Raw genomic sequence first — 13,424 nt, forward strand, 5'->3', positions numbered from 1 at the left:
AAAAAAAAAAAAAAAAAAAAAAAAAAAACTGGCCACTGTAAGGACCAAGGTCATAATTCATTTCATGGCTTGAAAGTAGCTAACAAAAATGAAAGACAGAGCCAAGTATAAAGACAATAGAGAGCAGAGCTCACCCCTGCAAACATTCAAATGCAAACAAAACCAGAAACCAACCAAAAGACTGCAAATACTGTGCTGCTCAATGAAAACCCGCTACCAGCCACATTACGCCTCAAGCCAATAATTTACAATACTACTGCGGGCATTAAATAAACAAATCTCTATTTTTAAAAATGAAGAAAAAATAAACATGCCTAAGTTTCAAGGCATATCCATGAGTTCTGAACGTTCCAAAAAAAGTACCATAGGAAGTAAAGTTTATTTTTGAGACACAGTTTTGCTCTGTCACCTAGACTGAAGCACAGTGGCACAACCTTGGCTCACTGCAACCTCTGCCTCCTGGGTTCAAGGGATTCTTCTGCCTCAACCTCCCGAATAGCTGAGATTACAGTCACACAGTCACACAGCCACCACACCCAGCTGATTTTTGTATTTTTAGTAGAGATGGGGTTTCACCTTGTTGGCCAGCCTGGTCCTAAACTCCTAACCTCAAGTGATCCACCCACCTCAGGCCTCCCAAAATGCTACGATTACAGGTGTGAGCCACACCTGGCCGAAAGTAAAGGTGTTTAACTATTTAATACTCTGCAAAGTAAGACCATCAGTGTTGACATACCTCATTTGCTTTCACGTCATAACTTTATATTTTTTTTTTATTTTTTAGGGGGAGGTCTCACTATGTTGCCCCAACAGGGCTTGAACTCCTGAGCTCAAGCAATCCTCCCACCTTAGCCTCTGGAGTAGCTGGGACTACAGGCACATACTGCACCCAGCTGCCATCACTTTAAATAGCACATTTGAATACCTTATTCTCCCTCTTTGAGAAGATGCAGTCCAAAATAGTACTTCAGAGATTTTTTAAATATGAGGTACTGATGGACTTCCATCTTAGGCACAGAAGAAACAGCGGTTACTAACAAAGTATCTAACAAACAAGTCAACAAAACAGATTCCAAAACCCTGCATATTAAGGTGGTTAGAATCTGCAGGGCAGAAATGGAGATGGGAAAGAGCTGCACAGAGAAGTCTGCAGATCTGTAGAGGGTCATCAGCTGAGTAATGATTGCACACGTGTAACAGGGAACTACCCAAAGCCAGGAAAACAACACCTGAAATGATTAGAGGAAATAATGATCTGAACTCACACAGGGCTGGAAATAGTGCCTATCCCCCCAGGCCAGAGTGAAAACATTTCATAATTCTCAGGGTATTGAGTGGGATACTCAAAAGAATTTTGTCACAGTAGTGAGATAAACTTAGCCCTAAAGTTGCTCTGCTCCTAACTAGCAAAACATAAAACAAGGCCTGAAAAAACCAAATTGTTTCCAGATAACCACATCTCAGAACAAAGCTCAAGAATACTGGAATACAAAAATATCCAAAACCAATAGCCATCAAGATAAAACTGACAATGTCTAGCATCAAATCAAAAAGTACAAGGTGTCCAGAGGTGGTATCCCAATACTTCTCAAGACTGAGGCAGGCGATTGCTTAAGGCCAGGAATTCAAGACCAATCTAAGCAACATAGCAAAACCTAAAAAAAAAAAAAAAAAATACAAAAATTATCTGGGTGCAGTGGCACACCTATAGTCCCAGCTACTCAGGAGGCTGAGGTGGGAGGATCACTTGAGCCTGGGAGGCAGAGGTTGCAGTGAGCAGATTGTGCCACTGCACTCCATCCTGAGCAAGAGAGCTAGACTCTGTCTCAAAAAAACAAACAAAACAACAACAAACTACAAGGCTTGTAAAGGAAAAGGGAAAAAAATTAATCAACGGAAACTAACACAGAAATGACACAGATTATAAAATTCGTAGACAAGGACATTAAAACTATTATAATACCTGTATTCCATTTGTTCCCAAAGTTACAGGAAAAGTTAAACATGTAAGCAGAGACATGAAAAAGACCCAAATTTCCAGATAAAGAAGATAAGCTTCCGTATCTTAGATTGAAATGTACAATCTAAGATAAAAATAACATTAGATGGGATTAACAAGAGATTAGGAATAGCAGAAAAGACTAGTGAACTAGCATAGCAACAGAAACTATATAAAACAAAACACCAAAAGAAAAAAATACATTTTTTAATGAATATCAACATTCCATAAACTGTGACACAACCTGAAGAGGCCTAAAATAGTTAGAGATAAATCTGACCAAAGACAGATAAACCTAGACACTAAAATCTACCCCCAAAAAATTGCTGAAATAAATTGATGAAGAATTAAATGGGAATATATCCCCATCCATGGATTAGAAGACTCAAAATAAAGATGTCAATTCCATATATTAATCCCAATCAAAATCCCAACAGGTTTTACTGTAGAAATTGACTAGCTTATTCTAAAATTCATAAGAAAATGCAAACAACCTAGAAGACCCAAAACTACTTTGAAAAAGTAGAATAAAGTTAAAGGGCTTACACTGTCTTCAGAACTTACAAAAGCAGTAATCAAGACAGTGTAGTATTGTTATCAATATAAACATGAATGGAACAGACTAGAAAGTCAAGAAAAAACCCACACACATAAAATTGGTAAACTGGTTTTTGACCAAGTTGCAAAAGAAAGCAAATAAAGGATAGTCTTTTTAACAAGTGGTGTTGGAAATGAATATCCTTACACACACACACACACACACACACACACACACACAGAATGTACTGGAAAAAAAACTGACAGGAAAGGATCATTCTAGAATTCTGGAAGTGTTCCTTAGCTTCAGCTAGACAGTAGTTACACAAGCAAAAATTCATCAAGCCATACACTTGAGATTTGTGCACTCTAGTATATATATGTACACCTCAAAGAGGAGGACAAGTAAAATTAGCATATAGAGTAAGATCCCATATTTAATTTAAAAAAATAATTCTGGCCATCAACATTTCATATACACACATACATTCCACAGAAAAGAGAGGGGTCTGGAATTAGTTTCCTTTTATATCAGTGATAGTAACTTGCTAAGGATAAAATTTGAAATAATTTTTTCTTACTTTCATCTTCATGTTTTTCTGCATTTTCATTGTTTGAATTATTTATCATGAGAGTACTGTTTTTACAACAATATAGTGATTTCTTAAACTGGAACCAAAAGTAATAATAGTGCATAATTCTGGTGAAGAAAATATAGGGCCAGCCATGGTGGCTCACACCTGTAATCCCAGCACTTTGGGAGGCTGAGGCAGGTGGATCACCTGAGGTCAGGAGTTTGAGACCAGCCTGGCCAACATGAAGAAACCATCTCTCTAATAAAAATACAAAAATTCGCTGGGTGTGGTGGCATGCACCTATAGTCCCAGCTACTTGGGAGGCTAAGGCAGGAGAATCACTGGAATCCAGGAGGCAGAGGTTGCAGTGAGCTGAGATCACACCACTGCACTCTAGCCTGGGTGACAGAGCGAGACTGTCTGAAGAAAAAAAAAAGGAAGAAAATATGGGTGATTTTTTTCCTCCCCTAATGTTGTCTATATGTTTAAGTTCTCCACTTAAAAAACTTATATAACTATGAAGATGGTATAGCAATATTAAAAAAAGAAAATGTATGTACATGGACAAGATCCATATGAAAAACTGAAAAAACAGGTAATATTTTGGAAATGAGATTGCTGGACAATGTTCCTATGATGCTAGTCTTTACAAATTTGTACAATACAATTTTTATAAAGGACAACGAGAATTATCTCAAGAGTATGGGCCCCTTGATTTGCTTGTTTGTAGTCTTTGCAGTCTAATATGTTTTATACTTTATGTGTGTTTATATTTTACATGCTTTATATACACGCATAAGAATAATGTATTTAAATCTAGCTTTTTTAGCTTACTCTCAAATTACCAAATAATAGTACTATCTTAATTCAGCTGTACAAGATTTCCTGGTTACAAAGACAACATTCTGACAAATGGAATCAAACACTCTAAGTGAACCCATCAAGGTTATTCCTGGTGGAAAATTAACATTATAACCTAGTTGCTATCTGGCAAATATATTAAAATCAAAAGAAGCTTCTTAACCAAAGAGACTACAGATCCTAGAAAGAAGGAAATGAACATCTGAGTGTATACTGTGTGCCAAACTGTGCTAGGCACTTTTATATACTCTTACCTCATGAGATGTTCCAAAAAACCACAGGTCGTATTACTAGCCCGTTTTCCAACCACTCTGAGGAAACTAAGACGGTGGTTTTAAGTAACTGGTCTAGGGTTATACAGGTAATACAGCAAGTTTCAACTACAACATACCACCACAGCACTTCTCACCACAGGCTATGACCACACCTATCTACAAGTAATGGCTTGAAAAAACCTGACCACATCACCCACCATCAAAACAAAAGGCCTCAAAGCCTTCAAGAAATCCCAGTGTTAACAATTACACGAAGTATACTAAAACGTGGGTCCACAAGATGCTAATCCACACGTTTAGCCAGAATATGGGAATTTTTTGGACCCTTACATTCACATACACTGCCGGACATCCCAGGACTCCCTGACAGCATTGTTTCTGGGTATTCTAGTAGTAATTTTCCAACAACACAGCATCGGTAAGGCCAGGACGTACCAGGGTGCAAAGAGAGCTAGAAACCAAAAAACCATTATGTGATGGGCTCAAATGAAGAGAAGAGATGGTGCTGGAAAAAAGCATTAACACCTAACCCAACTTCCAGGACTCAGCTCAAAACAGAGTCACCACTTTCCTTCCCTGCCACAAACTGTGTCATGAACCTCAAAGCTGTTTGTTCAAAGCTCCGATCAAAGCCTAGACCCCTTCAACAAAGTTTACTTTGAATTAAACACAGAGCTGACCAAAATACTCTTGGAGGAAGGAAATTTAACAGGTGTCTACAATAAAGGATTTTCTACGTTTTTGAAATTTCAACTTCTGTGAAGACATAAAAGTTGATGAAAACGTGAGCCTTCCACTGCCTTCAAACTTCCTTGACATCTGTAACCAGAATGTGTCTTCAAAAGCTCTGCTCCAAGTTTCAGTAAGGTCTCCTGAAGTCACAACCAAAGTTTGTCTTCCCAATTAAACCGGCCATTACAGGCCAAGTTATAAAGAGAGACAACATTTAATTGGAAAGCAAATCACCTAACAGTAAGTGGTAGACACATTTCCCAATTAAAAATCTGACAAGAACTCACAGAAATAAAGTATCTCCAAAATGCCATCTTTCTTATTTCCCATGGAGAGAGGCTGCCTCCTCTGACTTCCCATCAAACAAAAGGTTGGCAGGGGAAATCAACAGAAAAGTAGAAAAATTGTATCCAAATCGTACATCAGCAGGTCAACTGAAAAGTAGGGGTGTGTGTGTATGTGTGTGTGTAAAACAGTCCAAATTGTACATCATACATCAGCAGGTAATCGGGATTCTGTCCACCCAATTAGTTCCATTTTAAAGGGCCAGTGGTAAGACTTAAAACCAAAAGCTGCAGTTGACCATAGCCTCTGACTCCCGAGCACTATCTGTCCCCTCACCAAAGCCCCACCTCACAGGCCTGAGGACCTCTTCCGTAAAGCCCTGGAAGTCTACCCTTTGAAACATCTGGCTGTCCTAAAATACTTTTATTCCATATTCTTAAACAATTAAGAATTTTTATTTGAGTCTCAAGTCAATTAAAAAACCATATAATACTTGCATTACAACTATACTACATCTTAATTTTTGGCTTTTAAATGCTTTAAAGTTTAAATACTTTATACTACCAAAATACTTTATACTAGCAAAGTATTAATTAGTTAGTCCACAGGCTGGAAATAGCGATGAATTTGGATATTCCCCACGTCTATACCTACTCTGTCCTTAAGTCAAACACTTATCCACCTGTAGTGTTAAAATACAATATTAAAAATGACTGTAATAATAAATGCTACTCCAACTATTAGGAAAAGCATTGAAAAAATACAAAATTTTATAATACATAATATAGTAAAAATGACATTTTTACACGTGAGCAAGAGAATTAAAGGAGCGTTTTTAACATTCACTATTCAAAAAAGAAAAGCTACTCCATGACAGAAAAAGATTTTTTAAAAAAAGACAAACTGATCAAACTTTTCAAAAGGTAGTAGGCTCTATAACTAGTAATTTATTTTGTGACAAAATAAGTCCATTGAAACATGAAAGAGAACTGGCAGGCACCGGGTACATCTTAGGAATGCTCAGACCTTATAAAGGTGAGCCTAAGATGGGTTTTCCTTTTTGTGGAAAGCAAGCAAGAAAGCTACAGTCTTTGGAGGAGAATTTGAAATAAAAAGGTTAAAGATAGGAGGAGGTAATCAAAGTTTTATAGGAGGAATTAAGAATAACAAATACAATGTTGCAAGAAGGGAAACATAAGGATACAAATTGAACAGAAAAACAAGCAGCAACTTCCTACTGACAGTGCAATTTACTAACAAGAAATACACATTCCTGGTTCTATTACCCTCAGGACTCTCTCCCTATTCTCCATCCCAAACACCAAAGTAATACTACCACTCTCCTCTCATTCACTACCACTGTTTATAAAATTTAAACACTGGGTATGTTCAAAAGCATATTAGGAAGGAAATAATAGGAAGTTATAGCTACCAACATCCTTACTCCAACACCAAAATCTCCCTGTGACTCAAAGAAATGTTGAAATACAAACACCAACACTATTTGGTCTTAAGGTCCTATATAATGATACATCCCAAGCCTTACTAAACTTGCCCAGGATACTAGGTCTAGACATTCCCTTACACCATGCTCGTAAAAAAAATATATAACGAAAGTGTTATTCAATCATCTGAGGTGGTCAAGGATAAAGCAGAAAAATGAGGGTTGGGTGCCGTAACTCACATCTGTAATCGCAGCACTTTGGGAGGCTGAGACTGGCAGATCAAAAAGTCAGGAGATCGAGACTATCCTGGCCAACATGGTGAAACCCCATCTCTACTAAAAATTCAAAAATTAGCTGGGTGTCACGGTGCACGCCTGTAATCCCAGATACTCGGGAGGCAGAGGCAGGAGAATCGCTAGAACTCGGGAGGTGGAGAATGCAGTCAGCTGAGATCGCACCACTGCACTCCAGTCTGGTGATGGAGCAAGACTCTGTCTCAAAAAAAAAAAAAAGAAAAAGAAAAAGAAAAAAGCAATAATGCACAACAGAAATCAAAGTAAAAAATGCCTAAGCCTAAATCACAGTGATAAAGTGAAGGTCATATATTAATAAAGTGTCAAAAGAGATGGACGGATAACCACAAAATCACAGTGCACGCCGTGGAGCAGTAGGGGGTTCCTCCTGGAGAACATTAAGGAATGGTCAACCAAAGGCAATGTATGTTCTGAATTAGCATTAGTAAAAAAAGCTTTAGGTTGGTTTTCATATTGTGTTCAAAAATATGACACTTAAAGTAAATTCAACTGACACTGAAGAAAACACAAATAGCATAAAAGAAATGGGAACAGCCTGGAGAATCAAAAGTACGCAGATGAGATGGCACATTTCACTTCATTGGAAACAGCCACTCCTCCTGGATTTCCATAGCATTTCATGTCTCTCTTGCAGTCTTCTGTCATCATTTTTATTTACATATGTTTTATTCCCCCCAGATAAACTATACTCTCCTTAAGGGTAACACTGTGTCTGCTTCATCTTTGCAAAACTCAGGGCATTTACTCAGTCAACAAATATCAAATATGTAACATGTGCCAGACACCACACTACAAACTGGCACTAAATACCTACTGTTTAAATGAATGTTGATGATAAGGCAGAAAAAAAAAAGTTCAAAAAAGGATCCAAATAAATTCATGTCCAGGTATTATAATTTCACAGGAAATTCAGATGGGAAACAACAAACATTCTAATTGGAATTTTAGTATCACTAGACACATCTACGCTACCTGTGTGCGGACCTATAGATTCAAAACAGTACTTCCTCTGTATGGTCCGACAAGTCTCCTAAGCATTTCCACACAGATTTATTCTCTTACGCCCAAAATGAAATTAACAGTAATGATTTAACAGGCCATAATCTTAAAGGCCCCTAAATAAGACCTATGAGATGTGTCTTAGTGAGTGGCAAGCTGTTTTAATGGTCTGATATATTCATTCATTGAAGTGCTTAGTACCTACCAGATAATGTTGGGCCCTGGGTTTAGAAAAGATGATCAAGACACTCCAGGGGCCTTCCAAGAACGCAAACAAAAGTTTAGCATACATCGGGGAAAAGTAGGAGTGTTTATGAAAAATAACTGACTTGAAATTCAAATGCCAACAACGTAAAAAACGTGCCATAATAAATTTTATTTAGATGGTTTTAGTCAGTCCCTGTGTCATCTTCAAGGTGCTGAAAGAGTTCCCCCATTCTCAATATATTTGACTCTTTTTAAAAATCTCCTAAAAGGTCCACCACTCCCACTCCACTCCCATCCCAATCTTCTGGGAGGTGCAGAGGGGGAATGCATGGCGAATAATTTTAAATTGGTTTGGTTTTGTTTCTTTTAAGAAATAGACCAGAGTGGGAAGGCAGGAAAAGGCAGAGCAAAAATCGAAAACCGATGTGTGCCTTCAAACCCACAGTCCTTCTACCAGTTCATTGCAGATTCCTGTACTTGAGGCTGGGCCACGCACAGGTGGTTGAAAGTATCCAGAGTGTGAAAACACAATCTGCAACTCCTGACAGGAGTCTCCGGACTCCAAGGCCTTCCACCCCAAAGTCCAAGAAACAAGACGCCTTTCTCAGTGAGTGCTGCTACAGTAAAACAATAAACAAGCATTTTGGAAATCAAGGAACACACCTTCACCTGGTTTTCTCTACCAAACCCAAACAGCGTACTTTAAAGGCCGGGGACTCTAATAGGTGTTGCCCCTAAAGAAAAGACTGAGGCGGGGCTCCTCCCAGAAAAAAAGACGGGCGGGGAAATTGCTGGGGCCCTGGGGAAGGGATAGGGCCCTGGGGAGGAGCTGCGGGAGGCAAGGAGGAAAGGGGAGGGAGAGCAGGGTGAGACCCAGCTAACCCTTCTCCCTTCCAAAGCGGAGGTCGAGCCGCTGCCCCCCGTCCCCAGACCCTGCCTCCTGCCTCCCTCACCTGATCACAGAGATGAGCAGCCCCGAGGGGTCTTTGCTTTTGCTGACTGTGCTTCTGTATTTCCCACAAGCTGCTTCTGCCGCCATCTTGGACGTGGGGAGAGCCGCTAGGCTCCAAGGAAGCCAAGCGTGAGTAAATTCTGTATTTGACCCTGAGTCTCCACCAATGGATGAAGAGAATTCCAGAGGCGCGGAAGTGTAAAATCCAATCACCGAAGGGAGAAGGCGGGACTAAGGGAGCAAGTTTCGAGGCCGCGATGCGCGTGTTTGTTCTAAGAACTCTGGGAATCGTAGTTTTCCTTCTGCGTCTCGTGGACGCGCAGGAAAGCTAAACCAGCTGCAACTTCTTAGGTCTTAAAATGATTATCTTCATTTATCTTTATTCTGACTTCGAGCTTTTTTCGGCTTCCTTGCTTTTAGAATTTTGTCAGGCTTTAAATCAAATTTATCTGATGATGCCAAATGTGTGAGGGTGTGCATTAAAATGAAAGAGGGGGTTCTCTGCTAAATGACTATGTGCGAAGTTTGCCTTAAGCACAAGTGATTTCTTAAAAATTCAGTCAAATGCGAAAATGAATATGAGCAGAAATGCTTTTCTTTCTTCTGTAAAACTAATGTTTCTACATTAGGTTTATGTGTGACTTCAATTTTTCCCAATGCTCATATATTTCCAGATAGCCCTAAAAGCACATGCACAGGAATAAACAAATGAATATAGAGAATATTGACAAAGAAAAGACAATATTTCTCATTCATAAGTGGCAGTTGAACAATGAGAGCACATGGACACAGGAAGGGGAATATCACACACCAGGGTCTGTCAGGGGGTCGGGGGCTAGGGAAGAGAGAGCATTAGGAAAAATACCTAATGTAGATGACAGGTTGATGGGTGCAGCAAACCACCATGGCAAGTGTATACCTATGTAACAAACCTGCAGGTTCTGCACATGCATCCCAGAACTTAAAATATAAAGAAAGAAAGAGAGAGAGAGAGTGAGAGAGAGAGAAAGAGAAAGAAAGAAAGAAAGAAAGAAAGAAAGAAAGAAAGAAAGAAAGAAAGAAGGAGGAAGAAGAAAGAAAGAAAGAAAGAAAAGAAAGAAAGAAAAGAAGAAAGACAGTATAACTGAAAAACAAACAGACCACACCACAGATTTTTCCAAGCTAAATGAAAAACAGTAATAATGCACATTTGTGTTAATGCTTTTACTGGTAATTTGTTGGCATTTCCTGCATTTGGCTCCAATGGCTTAGTCATTAATTCATAAGCCCAAATGAACAAAACAAACAAGACCAGAATGTGTATGGAAAGTGGTTAGACTGAGGAACAAGAATTATAACAAAAATTTAAAAGGAAGGAAGGAGGTGGTCTGCTCAGTAGCAATAAAGATTGAAGAACTTAAATGAATAGAAAGCAAACTAACTCAGAGGTCCTGGAGTTGTAGAGCAGCAAGCTCAGAACACAACTACTTTTATTAAATAGACATCAAGCTGGTAGAAGTCCACATTTTTAAAAATTAGTCGAAAATTACACACACATACACACACATGCACACAAAGACACACACATATATATATGATATGATAACTTAAAAATATTCATACCCTATGTCCCAGTTCTAGGGACTTCGTTCCTAAAGAAATAAAGATAGAGTAATGAAATCTTTGAAATATCACAAAGGTATCAAATAAATTATGTAACATTCAAATGAGGAAATAACATACAACTTCTAGAAATCATAATTTTAATGGCTCTTAAAGAAAATAAGATTTTTGGGTCAGGTGTGATGGCTGACGCCTGTAATCCCAGCACTTTGGGAGGCCTAGCCAGGCAGATCACTTGAGGCCAGGAGGTTGAGGCCAGGAATTTAAGGCAAGCCTGTCCAACACAGTGAGACCCCATCTCTACTAAAAATACAAAAATTAGCCAGACTGTGGTGGCACACCTGTAATCCCAGCTACTCAGGAGGGTGAGGAATGAGAATTGCTTGAATCCAGGAGTTGGAGATTGCAGTGGGCAAGATCGTTTCGCTGCACGATGCACTCCAGCCTGGGCAACAGAGGAAAACTGTGTCTCAAAATGTATATTTATATATATCTTTTAAAGATTTTTATGGTATAAGTGCAAAAATTGTGCTATAAAATTAAATAATTCATAGAGAAAGGGAGAGGTAGCTGGGCCTAGTGGTGAAGAATTCAGGCCATGGGATAAAAAGTGTGATCATCTCAACTGGTGCAGAAAAATGCTTTGTCAAAATCCAAAACACCCTCACAATAAAAACACTCAGAAAACTAGGGATAAAAGGGAACTTCTTATAGACTATAAAGGGCACTTATTAACAACCCACAGCAATCATCGTAGCTGATGAAAAACTAAAAGTGTTCCCACTAAGAGTAGAAAAACGAAAAAGATAACCATGTTTTGCCACTTCTATTCAACAAAGTACTGCAAGTTATAGCCAGAGCAATGAGGCAAGAACATGAATAAGTCATCCAAATCGGAAAGGAAGAAATAAAACAATATCTATTTGTAGATGATATAATCGTATATAGAGAATATCCTAGATAATACACACAAAAAACTATTAGAGCTAATAAAATATTCAGCAAAGTTGCAGAATACAAAATCAACAACAACAGAAAATCAGTGGTATTTCTGTAAACTGGCAATAAACAATCCAAAAGGAAATTTACGCAATAATTCCATTTTCAACAGCAGCAAAAAGAATAAAATGCCTACAAATAAACTTAGCCATGGAAGTGAAAGATTTATACACTAAAAGCTACAAAACATTGCTGAAAGAAATTAAAGAAGACTCAAATAAATGGAAAGGCATCCATGTTCACAGGTTGGAAAACTCCCCAAATGTTGTTAAGATGGCCAAACTCTCCAAAGCTATTTACAAATTCAATATAATTCCAATCAAAATTCACTAGGCTTTTTTGCAGAAACAGAAAAACTGATCCTGAAATTCATATGGAGATCAAAAGAGCCCCCAATAGCCAAAGCAATCTGGGGAAAAAAAAAAATCAATGTGGAGGTCTCATACTTCCTAATTTCAAAACTTATTTAAAATCCCCAGTAATCAAAATAGCATGGTACTTGCCTTAAAATAAACACACGGATAAGCATAATAGAATAAGTCACACAGAAGTAACCCTTTGATTTTCATTGTTTTTTCTTTCTTTCTTTTTTTTTTTTTTTGAGAGGGAGTCTCATTCTGTTGCCCAGGCTGGAGTACAGTGGGTCAGTCTCAGCTCACTGTAACATCTGCCTCCCAGCTTCAAGCAATTCTCATGCCTCCGTCTCCTGAACAGTTGGGATTACAGGCACCCACCACGATATCCAGCTAATTTTTGTGTTTTTATTAGAGATGGGGTTTTCCCATGTTGACCAGGTTGTTCTTGAACTCCTAACCTCAGGTGATCTGCCCACCTTGGCCTCCCAAAGTGCTGGGATTACAGGCGTGAGCCAACTCACCCGACCGATCAATTGATTTTCAACAAGGGTGACAGTACTATTCAGTAAGGAAAGAACAGCCTCCTCAACAGATGATGTTGAAAACTGGATATGTATAAGCAAAAAGTTGAAGATGGACCCTACCTCATACAATATGCAAAAATTAACTAAAAATGAATCAAAGACCTAAATATAAGAGATAAAACTCTTAGAACAAAATATAAGGGTAAATTTTCATGATTCTTAGCTACAACATCAAAAGCATAAGCAACAAAAGACAAAAATAGATATATTGGTTTTTATTAAAATTAAAAACCCTTATACATCAAAGTACACTATCAAGAAAGTGAAAAGACAGCCATAGGATGGGAGAAATAAAAGCAAATTATATACAGTATTTGATAAGAGTCTTGTATCTAGAATATATTTAAAAACCCTTACAACTCTGCACAAAAAGAAATAAAAATTAAAACCTGAGCAGCGGACTTGAATAGACATTTCTCCAAAGTAGATACACAAGTAGCCAACAAGCACATGAAAAACTGCTCGACATCATTAGTCATTAAAGGAAAACGCAAAACCATAATGAGATACCACTTCACACCCAATAGGTAGGTTACAATTTTTGTTTGTTTGTTTGTTTGAGACGGAGTTTCACTCTTGTTACCCAGGCTGGAGTGCAATGGCGCGATCTCGGCTCACCGCGACCTCCGCCTCCTGGGTTCAGGCAATTCTCCTGTCTCAGCCTCCTGAGTAGCTGGGATTACAGGCACGCACCACCATGCC

General features: G+C 38.4%; 1 protein-coding gene across 4 annotated transcripts in view; it reads right to left on the minus strand.

The window, feature by feature from the left end:
• The window catches only part of EXOC4 (exocyst complex component 4), an 805,456-nt gene extending 796,122 nt beyond the window's left edge, over positions 1-9,334 (minus strand). For all 4 annotated transcript variants that reach the window (XM_032275643.1, XM_032275644.1, XM_032275645.1 and 1 more), the window contains exon 1: positions 9,183-9,334. In XM_032275643.1, the coding sequence (XP_032131534.1) occupies positions 9,183-9,268 (86 nt within the window). In that variant the 5' untranslated portion in view covers positions 9,269-9,334. The remainder of the gene's footprint in view (positions 1-9,182) is intronic.
• Positions 9,335-13,424: the final 4,090 nt, after the last annotated feature.

This window comes from Sapajus apella, unplaced genomic scaffold, assembly GCF_009761245.1.
Source record: "Sapajus apella isolate SASKATOON/1434 unplaced genomic scaffold, GSC_monkey_1.0 scaffold7, whole genome shotgun sequence".
NCBI lineage: Eukaryota > Metazoa > Chordata > Mammalia > Primates > Cebidae > Sapajus > Sapajus apella.